Consider the following 19,060-nt stretch of genomic DNA (forward strand, 5'->3'; position numbering starts at 1 on the left):
GAAATAACCTGTTGTTCCTTTGATTCCTTTGAGATCTTTCTTGCCTACCATTTCCAGGAACAAGCTAGAACAACCAAGTAAAGGTTCAAGGGAAGGACCTGTGTTTCCTACTTCATCCTGTGTCATTTAATTTGAAACGTTTTAGACTTGGATTTTCAACAGTGAATTATCATTGGCCAAGACTTAAAAATCTCTCAGCACATTCATGTTTTCAAAATGACAATTTTTACTGTCCAAAATAGTATATATTTCACTGAATTTTAGTAAAAAATTAAATGGGTGAAGAACCCTCCACTTAGTGTTTTTGCTTAATGAAAATTCCATATTGATCCAAAATATAGTGCTTTATTTTGATATTTCTGAAAACTGCATGCCTTCCTTCTCCCCATCCTTCATTCAATGTAAGAGATACTAAAATTTCTTATGTAATGATAATTGTTGCCAGTGTGCTTGTTCAAAGATCATGCTTTTACTAATGCTACATTAAAATCATCTGTGATTTTAATGTGATGTGTGTATAGAAGCATTTCCCAGCTTCAAAACCTACATACTTCATTTTTGACTCCAACTGCACCAGACCTAGACATTTCTTTCACCTAATTTCTCTGTTATAATTGACCAGTCTTTTCTCTCTTTGATCACTAATTTGGTCAAATAAGACTATAATGCAATGATCCCTTCAAACATGGTTATCTAGTCAGTATATTTCATATTTTCCCATATATTAGGTATCAAGACTTAACTCTGGCATGTAATAAATATATTATTTCAGCTTTAAGAGGCAGAGGATGGGAATTTCATTGAAATTGGCTCATTAATATTTATTTTATCTTCAGAGTGACTCATGAACTGTTTCAGGTTTTGATAAGCAATTAATGCATCAGTGACTCTAACAGACAGGGAAAAGATGATTATGAGCAAGCAAATAATGGTTTGCTTAGGTACGCAGCAGTCTAGAGTTTTAAAAGAGAATTTCATTACTTTTTGTGAGTTTTAAAGAAGTGAACAGAGAAAAAAAATTGAATGTTTGGAAGTATCATATATAATTATGCAGGTGTTAATGTGAGAATCTATAGAATCCTGCTTAATGATACATGTAGTTGTGCAGTCTTTTTATTCATTCATGGCTATGTTTGTGTAAATAACCATATGTAAAGGATTTTTTCTGACACTTTGCAGGAGTATTTAAATCTGATGTATATTCATGCACTAAGCTCTGTGTGGTGTGGAAAGAACACTAAGCCTATAGGCATGACTTCCTTTTACAAAACTCTTTTTTCTAGTAATTTACAGCTTGTTCCATTTTCTGCTTGGGTCAGCAGAGCAGTGCCAACTCTGTGTCCATCTGGAATTTCGCTTTCACTTTCTTGTTACTGTTTCAAAATTGCCTTTAATTCTGCCTCCCACAGCTCTGCTGACTGACAAATAAGTGCAGCATCTGTTCATCATCTCAATACCTGTTCATTATTTGATGCTATTCTGTAGAATCTAGTGGAGATGTGTGGGCTGTGCGACTATTCATGTATTTCTGTATTTTCACACCTACATATTGTCATATATTTAATGCCAGTTCTGTTCCTGAAGTCTATATATTTCCATATATTGCTCAGTGCATAGTATACCCTATGCTTTTTAGCTGGAACAGAAAATTTTTAACAAACATCTGTGTGAATGCGCGTGCAGATACAGTCTAATAGGTGTTTAAGAGAGCTACACCATACAAAACAAGAACAGTTGTATTGTTAGGATCACCTGAAGAAGAGGTTATGTGGTTCTTACACTCTGGATAACAGCTAAAAGTGCCCATTGTTACAGAGCACCTTGCAGACTTATCCTGTGTTTCTTTTGTGCTCAGCCCAAGTTGCCACATGCTGGTCTCTGAGCTTGTGTATAGCCGAAGAAATCCTCGTGGAGGGCACTCTACAGCCTGATGAATGCACAAGAGCTTTATACCACATTTAAGCCTTACACACATGTCAAAAACCCCAAACCAAACCAAAGTACCACAACAAACCAAAAATCAAGCAAACAAAAAATCCATGGAAATTTTTTTACAAGTTATAATAAATTGTTTCATGTCACCCCCATTCTGTTATTGAAACCACTGTCAATGTTAAGACAGAAGGACAAAGAGGTATTTCAGCAAGATCTACAAAGTTTTGGTGTGGATGGAGCCTACTATCCCCAGCATAGGAGCATTTTCCCACTCCCTTTATGTATGGATTAATGTCACCACCCCAGGCCATGGAAGACACACTCCAGTGTCACTTACAGTGTGATTCAACAGCAGTTTAATCCAGTGTCACCCTGGATTGCCCAAGTCCTGCTCAGGCACCGTCCTCAACTCTCTGTTCCCACCCCTTTGTCTCCATGCCTGCTGCCCTGGCAGCTGAAAGTCAAGCTGGCTGAGGGAGTGTCTGTGCTCTTAGCTAGAGTTTCATTTTGCTGTTTGAAGGCTTGTGCTGCCATGCATTGGGTAACTTGCAAGGGAGAGGTTCATTGGAGTGGAACAAACAGAGGACCTGAGAGAAGGGGAAGTGGGTCTGAGGTCAGGCAAAAGATGAAGGAAAAGGGGAAAGGAAAAGGAGAAAAGAGAAAGCTAAAATTCACAGAGCTTTATAGTTAAAGTCTTCCCTGCAAGATTTGCATACGAGTTTTGTTCTTGATTCCCAAAAGATCAATGGTGTCTGAGTTTAATATTGAATAAAAAGAGATGAAAAAGAATATTGATTAGTTGTTCATTGGCTATTCTGAGCACTGATGATTTTGGGATGTGAAGGAAAACGAAGTATGTGACCATGATACTAAAAGATACATATGCATATAAAAATGTGGGAATCTGAAACACAGAAAAAGATCACAAAAATTCTGGCATTTTCTTATTTTGAAAGTGAGCAATCTGTGATACAGGTTTGGTAAAATTCTTGTATGTATTTTTTATATGTAATATAAGCCTACAAAAACTCAGAATGGGATTTTCAAAAGTGCTATGTCTTCACTATGTTCTAAGAAATTTCTAAACAGTTGGAGACAACAAAAATATCAATATATCCAAATACTGTGGAAGCTCACAAGTCCATTCTTCTCAGTCTAATCCTGAAAGAATATCTAAGTTATGTGTCTTCTAAAAAATAGGCATAATTATATTCTATTAAGAGAGACTTTTGTCTTATGTTTTTTTTTAACCAGCTGTCTAATATTGGAAAGAAAGCAAGATCTTTCTTGGGGCATAGAATGCTAGCAGAAAGAAGAATTTAATAGACTTTATTTTGAGCCTTATTTTTCTTCCTAATTATTTTTTCTGGAATTGACTAGCTATAAACAGCCAGAATTGCTATAATAAAGTTATATCTTCAAAGAGAGTAAAAAGGATGAGACAGGAAAATACAGGTTAGTCAGGCTTACCTCCATCCCTAGAAAGGTGATGAGTAACTAATCCTAGCAACTATATTCCAAAAAAATGGAGAAAAAGTTTATGGGGAGTAATGGTTAAACCTACTTGTCATCCTTAATAGGACAGTCAGATTGATAGGATATGGGTAGGGCATTGGATGATGTCTACAAATTTACCAAAGCCTTTGAGACCATCTCCTACAATATCCTTAAGTATAAACTGTCAAAATGCACAGTGAGGAAGACTGAAAAATGGATGGGTGGCTGGGCCCAAAGGATTGTCACCAGTAGCACAGCTGGAGGCAAGTCATTTGTGCTCTGACCCCCAGGAGTTGATACTGGGGCAGATAGTCTTTAATGTCTTCATTAATGGATGGGGTGATGGAACAGTTTACCCTTGGCAAGTTTGCAGACAGAACAAAACTGGGAGGAACAGCTGATACACCAAATGGTTGTGCCATTCAAAGGAACAGATTAAAGAATTGACCTGAGGGGAATCTGATGAAGTTCAACAAAGGGAAAAGTCTTGTACCTGGGGAGGAGTAACCCCCAGCATCAACATCTGCTGGAGGCTGACTGACTGGGAAGCAGCTTTGGAAGAAAGGGCATGAGGCTCCTGGAGGACACCAAGCTGAACATAAGAAATGCACCTGTACAGTAAAGAAGGCTACCAGCCTCCTGGGTTTCATTAGTAAAAGTGCTGCCAGCAGTTTGAGGGAGGTGATCCATCCCTTCTCAGCACTGCTGAGACCCCATCTGAAGTGCTCTGTCCAGTTCTGGGCTACCCAGTATGAGAAAGTTACGGAGTCACTGAAGTGAGGCCAGCCACAAAGATGAATATGAGACTGAAGCATCTTCCATACATGGAGAGGCTGAGATACATATATAGAGGTATTCCATCTATGGGGCTGTTGAGCCTGGAGATGAAGAGGCTCAGGAGGAATCTTATCAATGTGTATAAATACATGGTATAAGCCACTGAAGAGGAAAAAGCCAAGCTATTTTCAGCCTTGCTCACTGGCTGGACAATAGGCAATGTGCAGCCATCATAACCCATGAAATCGCAATGGAATGGGTTGTCCAGAGAGGTTTTGGAGTTTCAATCTTAGGAAATACTCATAACCCAGCTAGTATGAACCTGGACAACCAGCTGTATCTGACCCTGATTGAATAGGGATGTTAGACTATATGACCTCAAAAAATCCCTCCTAAATAAATCTGATTCTGTGAAATGGTTTAGAAGGTAGGTGCATCAGGGGAATATTCTTACTGAGGAGCCAACCATCTTTCACTCAGTAGCTGTGGTGGGATAGAACCAGCATGAAGGATCATGGACAGGGCAGGAACATATCCTGTTCATGGTGTTCCTATGGTGCACTGGCTTCATCTTGTGGCTGGTGAACATTGCCGTGCAAGGATGTAGCTGAAACTGAATCCTCGCTAGTCTGTATGCACTGTCTATTTATTTCACAGATCTTTGGTCAAAGCAAAAGAATGAATTGCTCTTTATACAGTCCCCAAGTGTGGTTAGAATTCCCTACAACAGGATGATAAAATTTGAGACTAATGGAGCGATAGCCTGAAGGTTCTCAAAGGAAATGGTAGCCAAGCTACCATTCAACTGTAGTACTTTGGTTCTCCAGAGAAGTGGAGGTATTGGTGATAAACTATGGAGGAAAAATGAGCTTTGATTTAGAGCTTGGACAGGTACTACCTTAATTTGACATTGTGGGAAAATTAATTATATTGTTCCTGTCAAGAAATCAACCTAATATGGACTTAGCCTTGTACTCCTTTAACTTTCAGTGAGTGTGTGTTCCCATTACCAATTTGTAAAAGACAACCCCCAAGTGAGCCACTTGCCATAAATTTCTTTCATACTTAAAAAAAAAGACCAAAAAAACCCCAAACCCTTATAATTTTCAGCAAATCAGACTTTGGAATAAAACTGTGGAATTTTGCCTGATACTTTTGGCATATGACTGTGCCATCATAACTTTTCTGAATTTAAAGTACTTGATACATTGATGATTTTAAATTACTTCACAAGATCAATAGAAACTGATTTGTGAAAAACTGCTGAACAGTAATTGGATTTAAAGTCTAATATAATTGTGTTCGAAAAGAAGATTCCTGCTTCAGCTGACACAGAATTAAGACCATCACCTTCCCTTTCTCTCCATTCAGATATGCATCCAGCCATAGCTGTGAAAAACTGTTCTGCTTGTATGATACAGTACGCCGTATTTTTATACATATGTCATTTCTTAAATGTAACATGAAGTAAGCCTACTGCACTTGTGACCTCCATCAAATTTAGATTCTTCTAGTGGTGTATTTCACTTCTCCATTGTTTCATCATGGAAAAGCTCCTTGCATCTATCAAAAAGTTTTCTTTTGAAGCTAAGCTGGGTTTTGTTCATCAGAAAAGAGAATGGAGAACTTTGAAAATAAAGTGAAAATCACCAAATAAAGTGTTTATGGCTTGTTTCTACCTAATGAAAAGTTGTTGTCATTAAATAGTTGACTTTATTCCTACCTGAACATACTTAGCAATTGGACAGCCCTTTTTTTTTTTTTTTTTTTGATCCATCCATTCTATATATTTCAGCAGTTTGCATTTACTGAGGTCTGGAGTATTACTGTTATTTCTGGCATTTATACCACACACTATATATTACTACTACAAGTCCATATGCTGATTTTTTTGTCACTGAAATCAGTGTTTATCAAATAATAAGATAGCTGCTACATCATCACATAAAAATCGTGGCAGTCACAACTCAGAGCATTTTGTGTGTTGGAATGGCAGTTGTATGCCTAATGTTGCTGGATAATCCTCAGAACTGGTGTCCTTTTACAGTGCAGTTGTTCTACTTTTTTGTAATGTGTAGAAACAGGCCTTGAAATCATGCACAGAATATTGGCAGAGGCAATAATACATGCATAGTTATGTGCACATTGTGGAAAAAAGGGTGTTAGGGTTATCTGCTCCTTTGATATATCCAGACGTTGTACTCAAATACAAATTGGAAAGACAAATTGGAAAGACAAAATATGTACACATTGCTGGACATACACTTGTTGTCTTTTATTCTAAGGTTTTTGATACACTGGGAGATGTGTGGCAAACACTGGAAGCACTTGTTTCCATCAAGAAATTTTAAAACATAATAGCAGAACATGAAATCATGAAACCACAAAACCACAACGGTCTAAACAAGATCAGTTGCTATGTTCCTTAGCTTCTCAGAATTTAAATATATGGTATCTCAGCTTTCAGTCCCACTTTCAAGGTACATCCTTTTCTATACCTCTTCTTTTTTTCTAATTTTTTTTTTTAATGGAAATGACAGGGGACATATTTCTCACCTTCAGTGAGATGTTCAAATCCAGTGTCAAGTTCATGTCTCACACTTTTGTGAAAAGTGCTTTTTTAAAATTCATTTGCTGAATTGCCCAGATTCCTCCCCTTCCTCTCCCACGGTGATGTTACTTGTATGGGCTGCAGTTGCACTGGCAGCAATCCCCAGTCTCTGAGCCCCTGCACTGCCTGGGGGACTGAGGGATAACAGAAGAGCTGGGAATGAAGGAATGAGATTTACCTTGAGATGAAGGAGAGAGAAGATAGGAAGAGGGTGTCTCTCTAGTCTGAACTTTATTTTCCACCATTGTAATATCTTTTTAATTTGCAGTATATTAATTAGTCTTCCCCAAACTGAGGCTGTTTTGGCCATGACATTAATTGGTGAGTGATCTCCTTGTCTTAATCTCAACCCACAAGCTTTTTCTTCTTATTTCTCTCCCCTTGTTCTTTAGAAGAGGGAGAGTAAGAGAGAGCTGGGTGGGCCTTTGGCTCTTAGCAAAGTCCAACCCAGTTACCAACACACATGCATGGCTTTGGCAAGCAATGCTGAGTAGTGCAGGTTTACATGAGATTTGTTCAATGTAGACTGCCAAGTAAATAATCTAGGAGTATATCATGGCATGCATTATGCATTCAGATTTAATGTGTTTTAAATGAACCTGCTTCACAATTTGAAATTACTTGAAACTTGCTAAATTGTTCGTTTTTGCTGCATTTTTTTTTAAGATTGAGATCTGGTATGTCAGGAAAGCAAAGGATCTTTCATATACCTTCCCCTTTTTATCTTTTTTAGTAACAGAAGATTAGGCAAAATTTGGGCAAAATGCACAGATCTGAAATGGCTTTTCACCTTCCATTGACTGCATGAGGACTCAGAGGTCTGAAAAATGCAGAGTCAGCAGTCTGGGCTGCCATCATGATCTGGTTTTCGGTTATATGATAGACATCTCAGTCTGCTTTGGCACAATGGCAGGCTTGCCTCAGTGTGCTACTGGGCACCTGGACTGAAGGTGAGAAAGATTCTCTCAGAGACTGAAAGTACTGCAGTCTGATTCTTGATATTTGCAAAAAGAGAAGGAAGGAGACTTTTCACTCCTTCTCCAAAGCTGAGTAGAAGGCATGAACAAGTGTAAAGAAGAGCATTAACAATCCTTTCTGTAAGCTGTGTATGTGGTTTTTCTCTGCTCTTTGTTTTTCATTGTGAAACAGAGGAACTTCATAGAGAGGTACTGAGCTGGCCAGACTTCTGATACCTCAGTTGGCCTTTAAATCACTTCCAACTCTTTGTAAGGGAAAAACCCTTTTCAGGGCAAATCCAGGGATTTTGAAACAAATGAGCTTTCTGGACTATTTTGGTCCCTGAAATGATATGAACATGTATGAATAAATGACTGTCTTGTACATTACAAAAGATCTTCAAGGAAAACTGTTTTTCCCAGGTACAAAGAAGAGAGTGAGGAGGCATTGAAACACTTAATATACAGATATAGCAAACAGAAACATTGATCTTGTAAGCTGCAATTTGGAATGGAGAAGAAACGTGTAGATTCTCTGAAATACTAACTAGATAGGGGGTTTTTTCCTCCTTTTTTTCTGATATTTTTTGATTCTTGTTATCATGAAAAGGTGACCCTCCAATTATAGAAAGAGTTATTGACAATGTCTAATACTAAATGAAATAATGTATTATGACAGTTAGTTTAAGTGAACATGATTTTTATTAGCTTACATACTTTTGTTACGTAATTTTGCTAACAAAACTGCTCTGCCCTTCACAATTTTGGAACACAAATAGCAGCCTGCAATAAAGTGTAAACATGTTGTGCAGATATGCTGATGCAGCCAGCTTGCTTTGCTTTAACTAATTCTTTATGTATTATAAATTGAAATGTATTTTTTGTTTTAAGTGAGTTATGTGCCTGATAAAGGTTATAGACCCCCAGTTCTGCTTTCATGGACAATCGCACTTCTACTGAATTTCTTCTGGTTTACACAGGTGACCCTGGATAATTTTAGACTTAGATTTAAAGAACAATTCTGCCTGTGTCCTACAAGACAGCGCAATGTTAGCCTTTTGTGTGAGAGCTGTATTCGCTGGGCACACAGAAATATGGAGAAATAAAGTATATTTGAACCACAAGAAAGCACAAATAAATCAGTCCAACTACACACAGGCAGCTGATCTTTGGAAAGGGCTACTGCTGGTTTTATGTAATTGTTTTTGGGAGGAGAACCACAGAGTGTTTTCACTGAACATAAATGGAACACCTTGGCATCCACTGAAGCAGACTTGGATCGGGAGAGCTGGCAGCCTCTGAGAAGAAGCAGTTTTTGTTGAACTGCCTTTGAAGAGTTTGAACTGGCAGTGCTGTGTTCTGCCTACAGGGTAACTTGGCTGAGAACATTTGGATTTCCCCTGACATTAAGTCATTTAAAGTAAAAAAAAGAAAAAAATCATTTCCTTCCCTTCCAGCTCCATTCAGGAGAAGAAACTATTTTTACTGCCAGACTTGCTGAGTGTTAGTCCCTCATGAATGGAGCAACAGAATTAAAACCATTTACAATTTTAGTGATTAAAGACCAGAAGACACAAATTAAAAGTATATTAAGTGGATCATATTTAATGGGCTCTTAGATTTAATTTTGCAATCCCCAACATGCAAAATTATGAAGGAAAGCAGAGATAATTAAACATTGATAAGATATGAGAACAGAGCTCTCAAGAACTTGGACAGGATTACTGATTTTGATAAATGTAGTAGGAGGAGGAGGATATGCATCTCAGTTATGTGAAAGCTGGGAACTGTGACTCCTAGAATCCAACAGCTTGAACAGCAGTCTTTTACAAAACCATATGAAAAAAATCTGATTATAAAAAGCTGGTTAGCAAACTCTTTGCATTTTTGTCTCTTTCCTTGGTCTTGACTGACGATTTTGTAGACTCACAGAATGGTTTGCATTGCAAGGAACTTTAAAGAACATCTAGTTCCACCCCCCTGCCATGGACAGGGACTCTTTCCACCAGACCAGATGTTCAAGGTCCAATCCAGCCTGGCCTTGAACAGTTCCAGGGATGGGACATTTCCCCATGGCAGTGGTGCTGCATAGTGCCAAACCAAGTGGAATTATTAGTTCAGTATCTCCAAGTTGTACTTCAATTTATGTATCACAGAAAATTACTTTCCTTTTATTTCCAACATGTAATCCTTTCATTTTTTTCCCTGAGGAGGCTACCACTGCCTTGCTGGTGGGTGTGCATTCTGTACATCTGCAGTTTACATTTATTTTTCCTCAATACCACCTGCTTGGGTGTGAGACAAACTCTTATATTTCACAAGCTTTCTTTGAATTTGATTTGTCCTTTTTGAGCTTGAAACCACTTCCACCTCTATCTTTCTTGAAAAATTATAGCTGCACATTATTGTGTATCACCTGAAATTTCAATTTCAATTTTGAATAAAATTTATTAGAAAATATCATTAGCTGGCAAGTCTATTTGAGATTTGCCTTACAGGGGATTCTAAATTGTTTAGTAATTTTAGCAGGTATTATTCTAAGTGTCTAATTCTCTAGGCTTTTGTTCACAATGTTTTCCTCCTCACTTGTCATGGACTTCTCCTGCAAGTTCTGTAAAATGCTTAAGCATAGGTATGAATTCTGTAATTTGCCACTATAACTCCAGAACTTGCTTATTTTCCTATGTCTGAGACATATTGTTAGAGTCAAGTAGTCACTGAATAAGAAGACAAAATTTGGAAAGAAAGCAAAGAAAATAATACAGAATTTCTTAATGGTTTTCTTGGGTTGAAAACGTGGTACTTCACCAGTCTCTCCTGACATTAATGGTTGTATATTAACATTTTTCCTGTTCTGAAGGAAAAGCAGATGTTTATTACCTCATGCTTGCTCTCTTGTTTTCAAAACCTTAGATTTTGTCTAGATTGGGAATACTTTAAAATCCCGTGCCATGTGCAATCTCTCATAAATCAAAATGCATTTTTCTTTGAAGGAGAAGTTTGAGATTAAATGAGCAACTGTTCCAAGCAAAAAAAAAAAAAAAAAAGAAAACCAACCCTAAAACCCCCCCAAACTAACAGAAGGCTGCTGAAGTGCTTGGGAACACTGAAATACTGATGCTCCCTCTTGTGGTTTAGTTGAAGCGAAACAAGCCAGGGAAACTATAACAGTTTAATGCATTATTTTCCTTGATCAAAATCTTTGATATTTTTGATTAGTAATCTGGTGCTGGAAATGCTGGCAACTCATCAAGAATCTGTTTCTAGAAGAAAGTATTCGTTTTGTATTTCTAGAACGGAAACTAAAATTTACCACAATTTTATTTGTAACAAATGGGTTTCCAACCAGCATCATATTTCATTCTAGGGTTATTTTGGGGTTGTTAGATTTCAGCTGTCCATTCGCTCACGAACGTTTGAGGGGATTTAACTGGAAGGAATATGGCAAGTTTCTGATCTGACAGTTAGAACTGAAAACCACCAGACTAATCACTAGCTAAAACATGCATTAAATAAAATCAGATTATGGCATAGCTAGTCACTTAGACTGTGCTGTGCATTGAGCAACAGGGGAGAAGACACCTGTCTGGGTACAAAACCTCTTGGTGTTTTACTCAGATCTGGCTAGGTGTCAGAATCAGGAGTCTGAAAACTGCCCTTCCCTTTATTTAAAGAATTCCTTTAACTCTTTCATGGTTTTGTTTGGTTTTTTTGGTAAATTTAGCAAGCACTGTAAGTTTTTCATACATATATACTAGGATTTCCTGTAAATGGAGTGTGTGTTAGGTGTTTACTAGATTGATCCAGTCTCACAAACCTTCAGGGCATCAGTGTAGCCATAGTCCATGCAGGCATTTAAAACTTGAGTCTACTGAGACTTGGTAAATGTAGTTTGAAGTGCATCACAGGACTGTGCATTGTTTGCTTCAGTCATTTGATGTAAAATAATTTCGGTAGAAATGCTGAGGTCAGAAAGAACCATTTGTGTAGTGGGAAAAAAGAGCAAAAGGCACAAATCAAAACTGAAATAAAGAATGTGACACATTTCACATATTGAGTGTCTGAACTTAGAGAACAGTGTCTGACCATTATTGCTATGATGCTCCCATTATTGTGCAGTCCTGTTTAAATACAAAGGTTTATAATGCTCCAGTTTTCCAAACTGTGAGTAATCATAAGTAGGCATTCTAAGGAATCACACCAAGGAAAATCAAACTGCCATAAAGTTCATGTGTGACACTAATTGCAATTTAACTGCATGGTTATTACAAGAGCTTTTAATTAACTCAGTCATCATACTGTGGCATACAAATTGTGTGTAATAATAGCATGCTGACTATAATGACAATAGGTTTGTCTGAACTGTGAAAATCAGGAGTTTTACAATTTTCGGAGGTTTCTTTTTATGCCCTTAAATATTGTGTGGTATTTAAGAACATTTCAAAAAAGGAAGAAAAAAAAGTAAAAATCCTAGAAAGTTGCTGAGGCTTGCCTCCTTTAAAATTTTGTGGAAATCTTTAAGTCTCCCTGAAATTCAGTGAGAGGTATCTCACTGAATTCTTTTTTTGATGATATTTCAGTGTCACTTTTCTATTTTCATCCCCTTTGAGGATCATTTTTCACACTCTCTTGTTTTTGAAGCCTCGAAAAATGCTCAGTTTGTGGAAAAATTCAGAGGAAATCCCATTTCAGTGATACTGGAAGATACTAAGAATAGATTCTGACCTGATATTGCTGCAAAATGGTCATTTATTAGTTCAGTAGGGTAGTGAGAGCATTGCTCTTCTCTCAAAGTTATGATTCCAGTCTCTCAAGACTGGCAATAATAGCACTGAATGATTTCTCAATTCAAATGTTAATTTTGCAGTCCAAAGACTAAAAATTAGGAAACAATGTAGCTAATGAATATAGTTGAAGTCCTTCAGAAAGCACAAGAAATACGACTAGGTGGTATTATGCTTATCACATGTACTTCTTCCTGTAGATATAAAGAAAGCATTAAAAAATAAATATAAAGCAGAAATTATTATGGGAATTGTATTTATCAGGTTTTTAGACTGTCATCAGCCCTGTACTGGGATGAGTTATAAATTATTTGGCTCACATATAGGCAGAATAGGCACCTGAAGGCAAGGCAAGAGTACATAACATTTTCATATGCACAAGGTTACTGCAGAAACGAGGTGATAATGAAGACTAGGCTAGTGAGGGAGGCAAAAGTAAATTTGTTATGCACGTTAAGTTAATGACATAAAAGTGACAGACACTACTGAACAGTTAAAAACCCCAGGCTGGGTTCGGCTGCGTGAGCAATATTAGCATGGTGTCACCAAACACAGAAAGAAGAACCAACAGCACACAAAGCCAGTGGTCCCAGAGGTTTAAATATCACAGACATGAGAAAGGTTACAGAGATGCTGAGATCACCATTGTAAATGCTGAAGTAGCTCATCCTTCAGAAACTGTGTCTGAATAAGAAGTGACTGCTAAAGAGTGAATTTTGTGCTGCTGCCCTCATTAACAGAACTGAGTTCTCAGCAGGATGATTACTGTTGTGCATATCTTTGTGAGAATGGCAGAGGTGTATGTGGTGCTGTGCGAATGCTTCTTATTACAATTTTCAGAATTTTTCAACACCGGGGAAAAAATCAGATCTTAAGAAGGCATTTCAGATAATTACTGTTTTTTAATGTTATTTTTATATATAAAGTTTACCCAAGATTACTTTTTAAGAAAGATTTTGTATTTGAAACTAAGGTTTGTATTTACATGTATCAGTGAATGCAAATTTCCTACTGTTGCAAATGCATTTCTTGAGACATTGACTCAAAGAGAACAGAGAAAGGCTGCAAGACAGTATTTTGAAACAACTGTCTATGTAAAGCACATGTAAAACAAGTATCATCCATATTCCAAGCCACTATGACTATAAAAATTATTGATTTTCTTTTTTTTTTGTTCATTTTAGCCAGAGCAAAATATAATGAGACTTTACTGTAAATTCAAGAAACACAGATAGCTGTGGATTCTCTTGTTTTCCTAGTGAAGGTGAATGTATATGACATTTTTTCAGTTTACTAAAGGTGGAGCTAATTTATTTCTTTTTGTCTTCCTTTTTTGTTTCCCTTGACCTGAAGGACTGTTACTCATCTGCTCAGGGGCTGCATTAGCCAGCAGGTCACCTCCACCCTGTTTCTCCTCTGTCCACAGGCTCTCACCCTGCAGTCAGGCTCTGCGAGTGCCTGGGCAGCAAAGGTGCCTTGTTCAGACGTGCAAGGAAGGCACCTGAGACCCATAACACCCTACTTGACCCAGGCCTGTCAGGGGACAAAACATCTGGATATGACTGCTTCCCAAACATCTGGATCTGACTCTCACTCTCACTCTCTGTTAAACCTATTTTTATTTTTGGTAAGACAAAGAGTAGCTGAAGAGTGTATGGGAAGCTGGAACTGAGGCAACTCAAACAATCAGTTGCTTTGTCATAGGAGCTGATCATAAGCATAATGCTCCCTGCGTCACATCAGTGAGCATAAAAGAATATGATAAAAGTGAGAAAAATAAAATGATGGAAAAATTATGTCTCTCTGGTATATCTCCATTGTATTGGCATAGAGGGGCTGATGTGATAAGCTGCTGCAGAGGCTGGCACTGAAGGAGCAAACTTCATAAGGATGCATGAAGCATAGAAGAGGTGTAGAGACTTGCAAGGGGGAAAAATGGGGAGTCCAGTTAAGCTACTGGAATAAGCTTTAATGTGTTCTGAGGAAGAAGTACTGGGAGAAATAGAGTGAAGTAGGTTTGAAACTGAATTTGAAGACAAAAAGGAATGTAGTAAGATGCTGTCCAAAGAGACACTGCCTCTAAGAAGAAACATTGAGATGAATGCCTCAAGTGATGTTCAGAGTGTAATCCCTTAAAGGACAGTAGTCATATGTGCAGAGATAATTGTCTTGCAGGTAAATTCAGGCATGTCATTTGAAGGGGGTCTAAACTATAACTTGGCTGCCTGCGCTGTGACTTGTGAATCACACCCTAAAAGGACCCCTCAATTTCAATTTTACCTTCATTTTCAAATCATAAGGTGAACACTAATTCTTATGTAGTAATAATGCTGATTCTTTCTTCTTTTCACTGACCTAAGCAAGTGCATTCAACAATGTTTCGTTATCGCCACATACAACATGCATCCCTACAAACTCATTAAAATTAAATGTGTTTATTCTATTTTAAATTTTAAATGTATTTCTTAACTAACTCTATAGGAGTTGTTAGTTGGAAAATGGTCCATAAGACTTGCATTTCTCTCTTTAATGCATGATGATAACTTCAAAATGAGATTTATTTGCTGTCTCTGTTCTTACATGTGGGAATATAAAATAGGAAACAATAATCCTTGTTGGATTATTGGAGCATACACACTCCTTCCTTCACATGGTAGCATTTTGAATATGTTTCTGCTTCAAGATTGGATATCTGCCTTAGAGACCACATTGATCTCCTCTCTCCCTTTTTCTCTTTAAAAGTTGACTACCTAATGACTACCAAGTTTTTGTGTCACACAGTATTAGTTTTTCACCAGTGCCAGTTTACACAAATGCATGCTGTTCAGCCTGCTTAATATATCTTATCAGATGTGATTACAAGCATAACTATTTCTTATTAATTAAATACATGTATATGCCTAATAGTTTATTCAATGACTAGGAAGAGTAATGAGCTATGGATGTGATGTCCTATGTCATGCAAAATGCTCAGTATCACGTTTTACAAAGAAGAAAATGAGACTTCATGTGAATTTTTATCTGTTGACATCTAGATCAGAAAGCTGGACATAAAATTCCTTGATATTGTCAGCATCTGTAGTCCAATATCATTAAACTTACATCTTGGGTCACTGCTTAACATCTTTCAGTGTTGTAATGCAAGTTTCCAGCATGCTAACTGTTCACTGTATCTTTGTGTAGCTGGGCTGAACATGCCATAATAATTCATCAGCCCTGAAAGAAGGCACAAAGTTCAATGCATATTAAAAATGCGATTGGGATACATTACGGAAAAAATGGAAATGTGCTGCTGTTCACAACACATCATCTTCTCTGAGGATGCTGGTACAGTCTACATAAAAATACACTTCCTTATGGGAAAAAAGCACCACAATCAATAAAATACATAGTGACTTTCTTACACCCTTGGTATCCCTTAAAAAGAAATGCTTTTACTATTTTTTCTACTATGAAATGACTAATTATATGTTTGCTGCATTCATTATAGATACAGTGTTACACAGTATGATAACTAATTATGCTTTTTGTAGCTTAGTCTTTCTTTCTCATTAAAATGTAATGAAACTGAATTGAGAGATACATAACAATTGTTGCTTACGTGTGTTCTTTACTTCTTCTTGTGGCTTTTTTTCCTTTTAGGTGAATAAGATATGTGGTCCTCCTGTAAGGAAGCCTAAACAGTCTCCAGGTTGCTCCTTTGATCAGAACAAAGATAATCAAGTGTTGAAGATGTTCTCCAGAGACAGCGAACAAACACTCACCAACAGAAGAAAGTAAGACATTAGTTTTACAGCCAGAAAGAAAGAATAAAGTAAGCCATTAATTTTACAACAGGGTAGATTATGCTCAATGCAATGGCCTGCATTACTAGAGAAAAAAGACTCCAAAGAATGTAACATTTTAGCAACACAGTCTACTCTGTTACATTTTGGAAAGGCTAATTTCAGGACTAGATTTTGTTTTCAGAACTGATGGACATATGACCAGAGTCATTTGGTGTGGTTTAAATTATTTAGGAGGGTGGATAACATTGATAGAATATGCATATTGGCTCTATGTGTAATTTTTGAAACTGCATTTAAACTTTACATATCAGCAGGCATTATTAAATCTGACAAAAAATGACTGTAGCTTTTTACAGAAAACTATTTGTACAAGCTGATGAGACAAAAAATGACTTTCCTTACATATCTTTCTGCTGTAAAAAAACAGACAACTAAGCATTCGGGATTGAATCTTGAAAGCCTTGTTCAAGGAAGACCTGCTGGTTTTTTTTGTTCATTTTTTTTCTCTGACTCTTTTGCTGGGATGTAGTGAATTGAAGTGACTGCAGAGGCTTGGAGATTTCATTTAAACCTGGCTCAGCATTTCAGGGTGAACTTTGTGTAACTGTGTGAGTTAGGTGTTTGAGCTGCCACTACAGTCTGTGGGAAGGAGAAGTCATTTTAGCTGCCCACACATCTGTAAGCATCCAGTGCCACTCAGAGATACCCTGGGGTATCCCAGCTGATCCTCTCCTGCCCAGAAGGATGCAGGTGTCCCCTAAGTTGTATCATAGAGTTCAAGCCTGACAGAGTTGAAGAAGTGTTTGGAACATACTGTCAGGCACATGGTGAGACTCTTGAGGGTGGTCCTGTGCAGGGCTAAGAGTTGGACTCAAAGATCTGTGTGAGTCCCTTCCAAATCAGCAGATTCTGTGGTTCTGTGGTGGCTTCCAGCTTTCTGCAGATGTCTTAGGTAGTTGAAGGAATCTCAAAGGCCAGTCTATATTTAGAAAAGTCAATCAGGTTTTTGATGACCATAATAGCACTCTAGGCATTAGGAATGTTGCAGTTAAGATTAAAGGCTCCATTATGCAAATAAAGTACAAAGTTAAAATCAGAAATTTCATTTCTGTCATAGTGTTTGCTGAAACACAGAGAAGTTTTCTTTGTCCTCTTTTTCTTCTCATTTCACTTTGTAGTGCAGAAGGAAACAGAAGTGAGAGAATTGCAGGGAATAATTGCTCACTCCTGATGTCCGGAGAAGAAAAGGTGCCTCTGAGCTTCAAAGGCAAACCATTCTTCTCAGTGTCAGGACCTTCAGTTACTAAATAATGAAAAAAACCCAAAACAATGCAAAATATAAATAGAGGGTTTTACAAACATTGTGGTCACAGAAAGATATGCAAACCAGAAGTTTGCTTTAGCCAGCACAGATGTTTTTCAGTGAAGACCCATTACATGGGTGCATGTTTCTCAGTTACATGCAAGTTCTTGATGTTTTCTGATTGCTAACACTCTGCAAACACAATACCATATTCTAAAATCTCACTTAAACCAGGACTGTTCCATGTTTCAAAGCAGAAACACTGTATTGACCTCAGGAAGATCATCTGAGAGACCTTCAGGGGCATGAAAGGCAGTGGGCAACACAAAGCAAAACTGTTTGCCCTTCCCTTCCCTTCCCTTCCCTTCCCTTCCCTTCCCTTCCCTTCCCTTCCCTTCCCTTCCCTTCCCTTCCCTTCCCTTCCCTTCCCTTCCCTTCCCTTCCCTTCCCTTCCCTTCCCTCTCACCTGTCTGAGATTCTAGAGACGCTTCTTCATGGCATGCAAACTGCACCAAAAAGGGGAAGGCAAAAAAATTTTGAAATTCTCTGATGCAGATTGCAGTTTAACAACTTCCTATCTGCTATCATCTGCAGTTGCTGCCTCCTGGATCACCTCCTTCCTTATTAGGCACAGTCACTTTACATTTCCCATACTTTATATTCCCATAGCAACTGTGAGAACCTCACGTGGAAGTGACTTCAGCAAGTGCTTGCAGCCTGCTCTTAAGGAAGTGCTCTTCTCTAACTCCACCTTATTTACCTCCTGTGGTACTTCTGTTTTCCAAATGCATGTCCAGATGAAAGTTTACATTTTAAAGTACATGTTGGGCTGCTGCTGCCTGAACTTCTCCTGAATTATTTTTACCATTGGACCTAAGCAACATACCAACTTGGAAGTATTGTAATGCTTTTTTTTCCAGAACTGTAAACAGCTTCTAGTACAGAGAATGAAATTGTTAAAAAAAAGAAAAAAAAGAAAAAGATGAAAGAAGAATATTTCTGAAAAAACAGATAAAAAGTATCTTCAGCTTCCACTGACTGTAATTGCACATTTGTGGTCAGCTGCCTATAATTACATCCTATCTGGTCTAGAGGATGATCATGTGAAAATTGACATTCATACCATTTGCCCTTCTAACTACTTTGGTCAGACATTAACAAGGGCTGAAATCAGTTATTACTTCTCTATTAAATTTATCTTTGCCTCAGGACATATTTACTAATAAACCAAATGACCTTTCTGTTAGAATGCAGTTTGTGGCAAGATATTATGACAGCTACATTTATTTATTTTTATTTCTTCTTCAGAAGAAATTCCAACTGTGTCACTTTGAGAGGACTCTCTAAACGCTATTTTTCAGCCAGAATGTAAACATAAAGAATGGACAAAATCAAAATCAATCCACTCA

At 37.6% G+C, this 19,060-nt stretch overlaps 1 protein-coding gene across 2 annotated transcripts in view; it reads left to right on the forward strand.

Annotated features, from left to right (window-relative positions):
* The window catches only part of GPC5 (glypican 5), a 602,713-nt gene that overhangs the window by 96,194 nt on the left and 487,459 nt on the right, over positions 1-19,060 (forward strand). For both annotated transcript variants that reach the window (XM_066545102.1, XM_066545103.1), the window contains one exon: positions 16,203-16,336. In XM_066545102.1, the coding sequence (XP_066401199.1) occupies positions 16,203-16,336 (134 nt within the window). The remainder of the gene's footprint in view (positions 1-16,202; positions 16,337-19,060) is intronic.

This window comes from Molothrus aeneus, chromosome 2, assembly GCF_037042795.1.
Source record: "Molothrus aeneus isolate 106 chromosome 2, BPBGC_Maene_1.0, whole genome shotgun sequence".
Taxonomy (NCBI): domain Eukaryota; kingdom Metazoa; phylum Chordata; class Aves; order Passeriformes; family Icteridae; genus Molothrus; species Molothrus aeneus.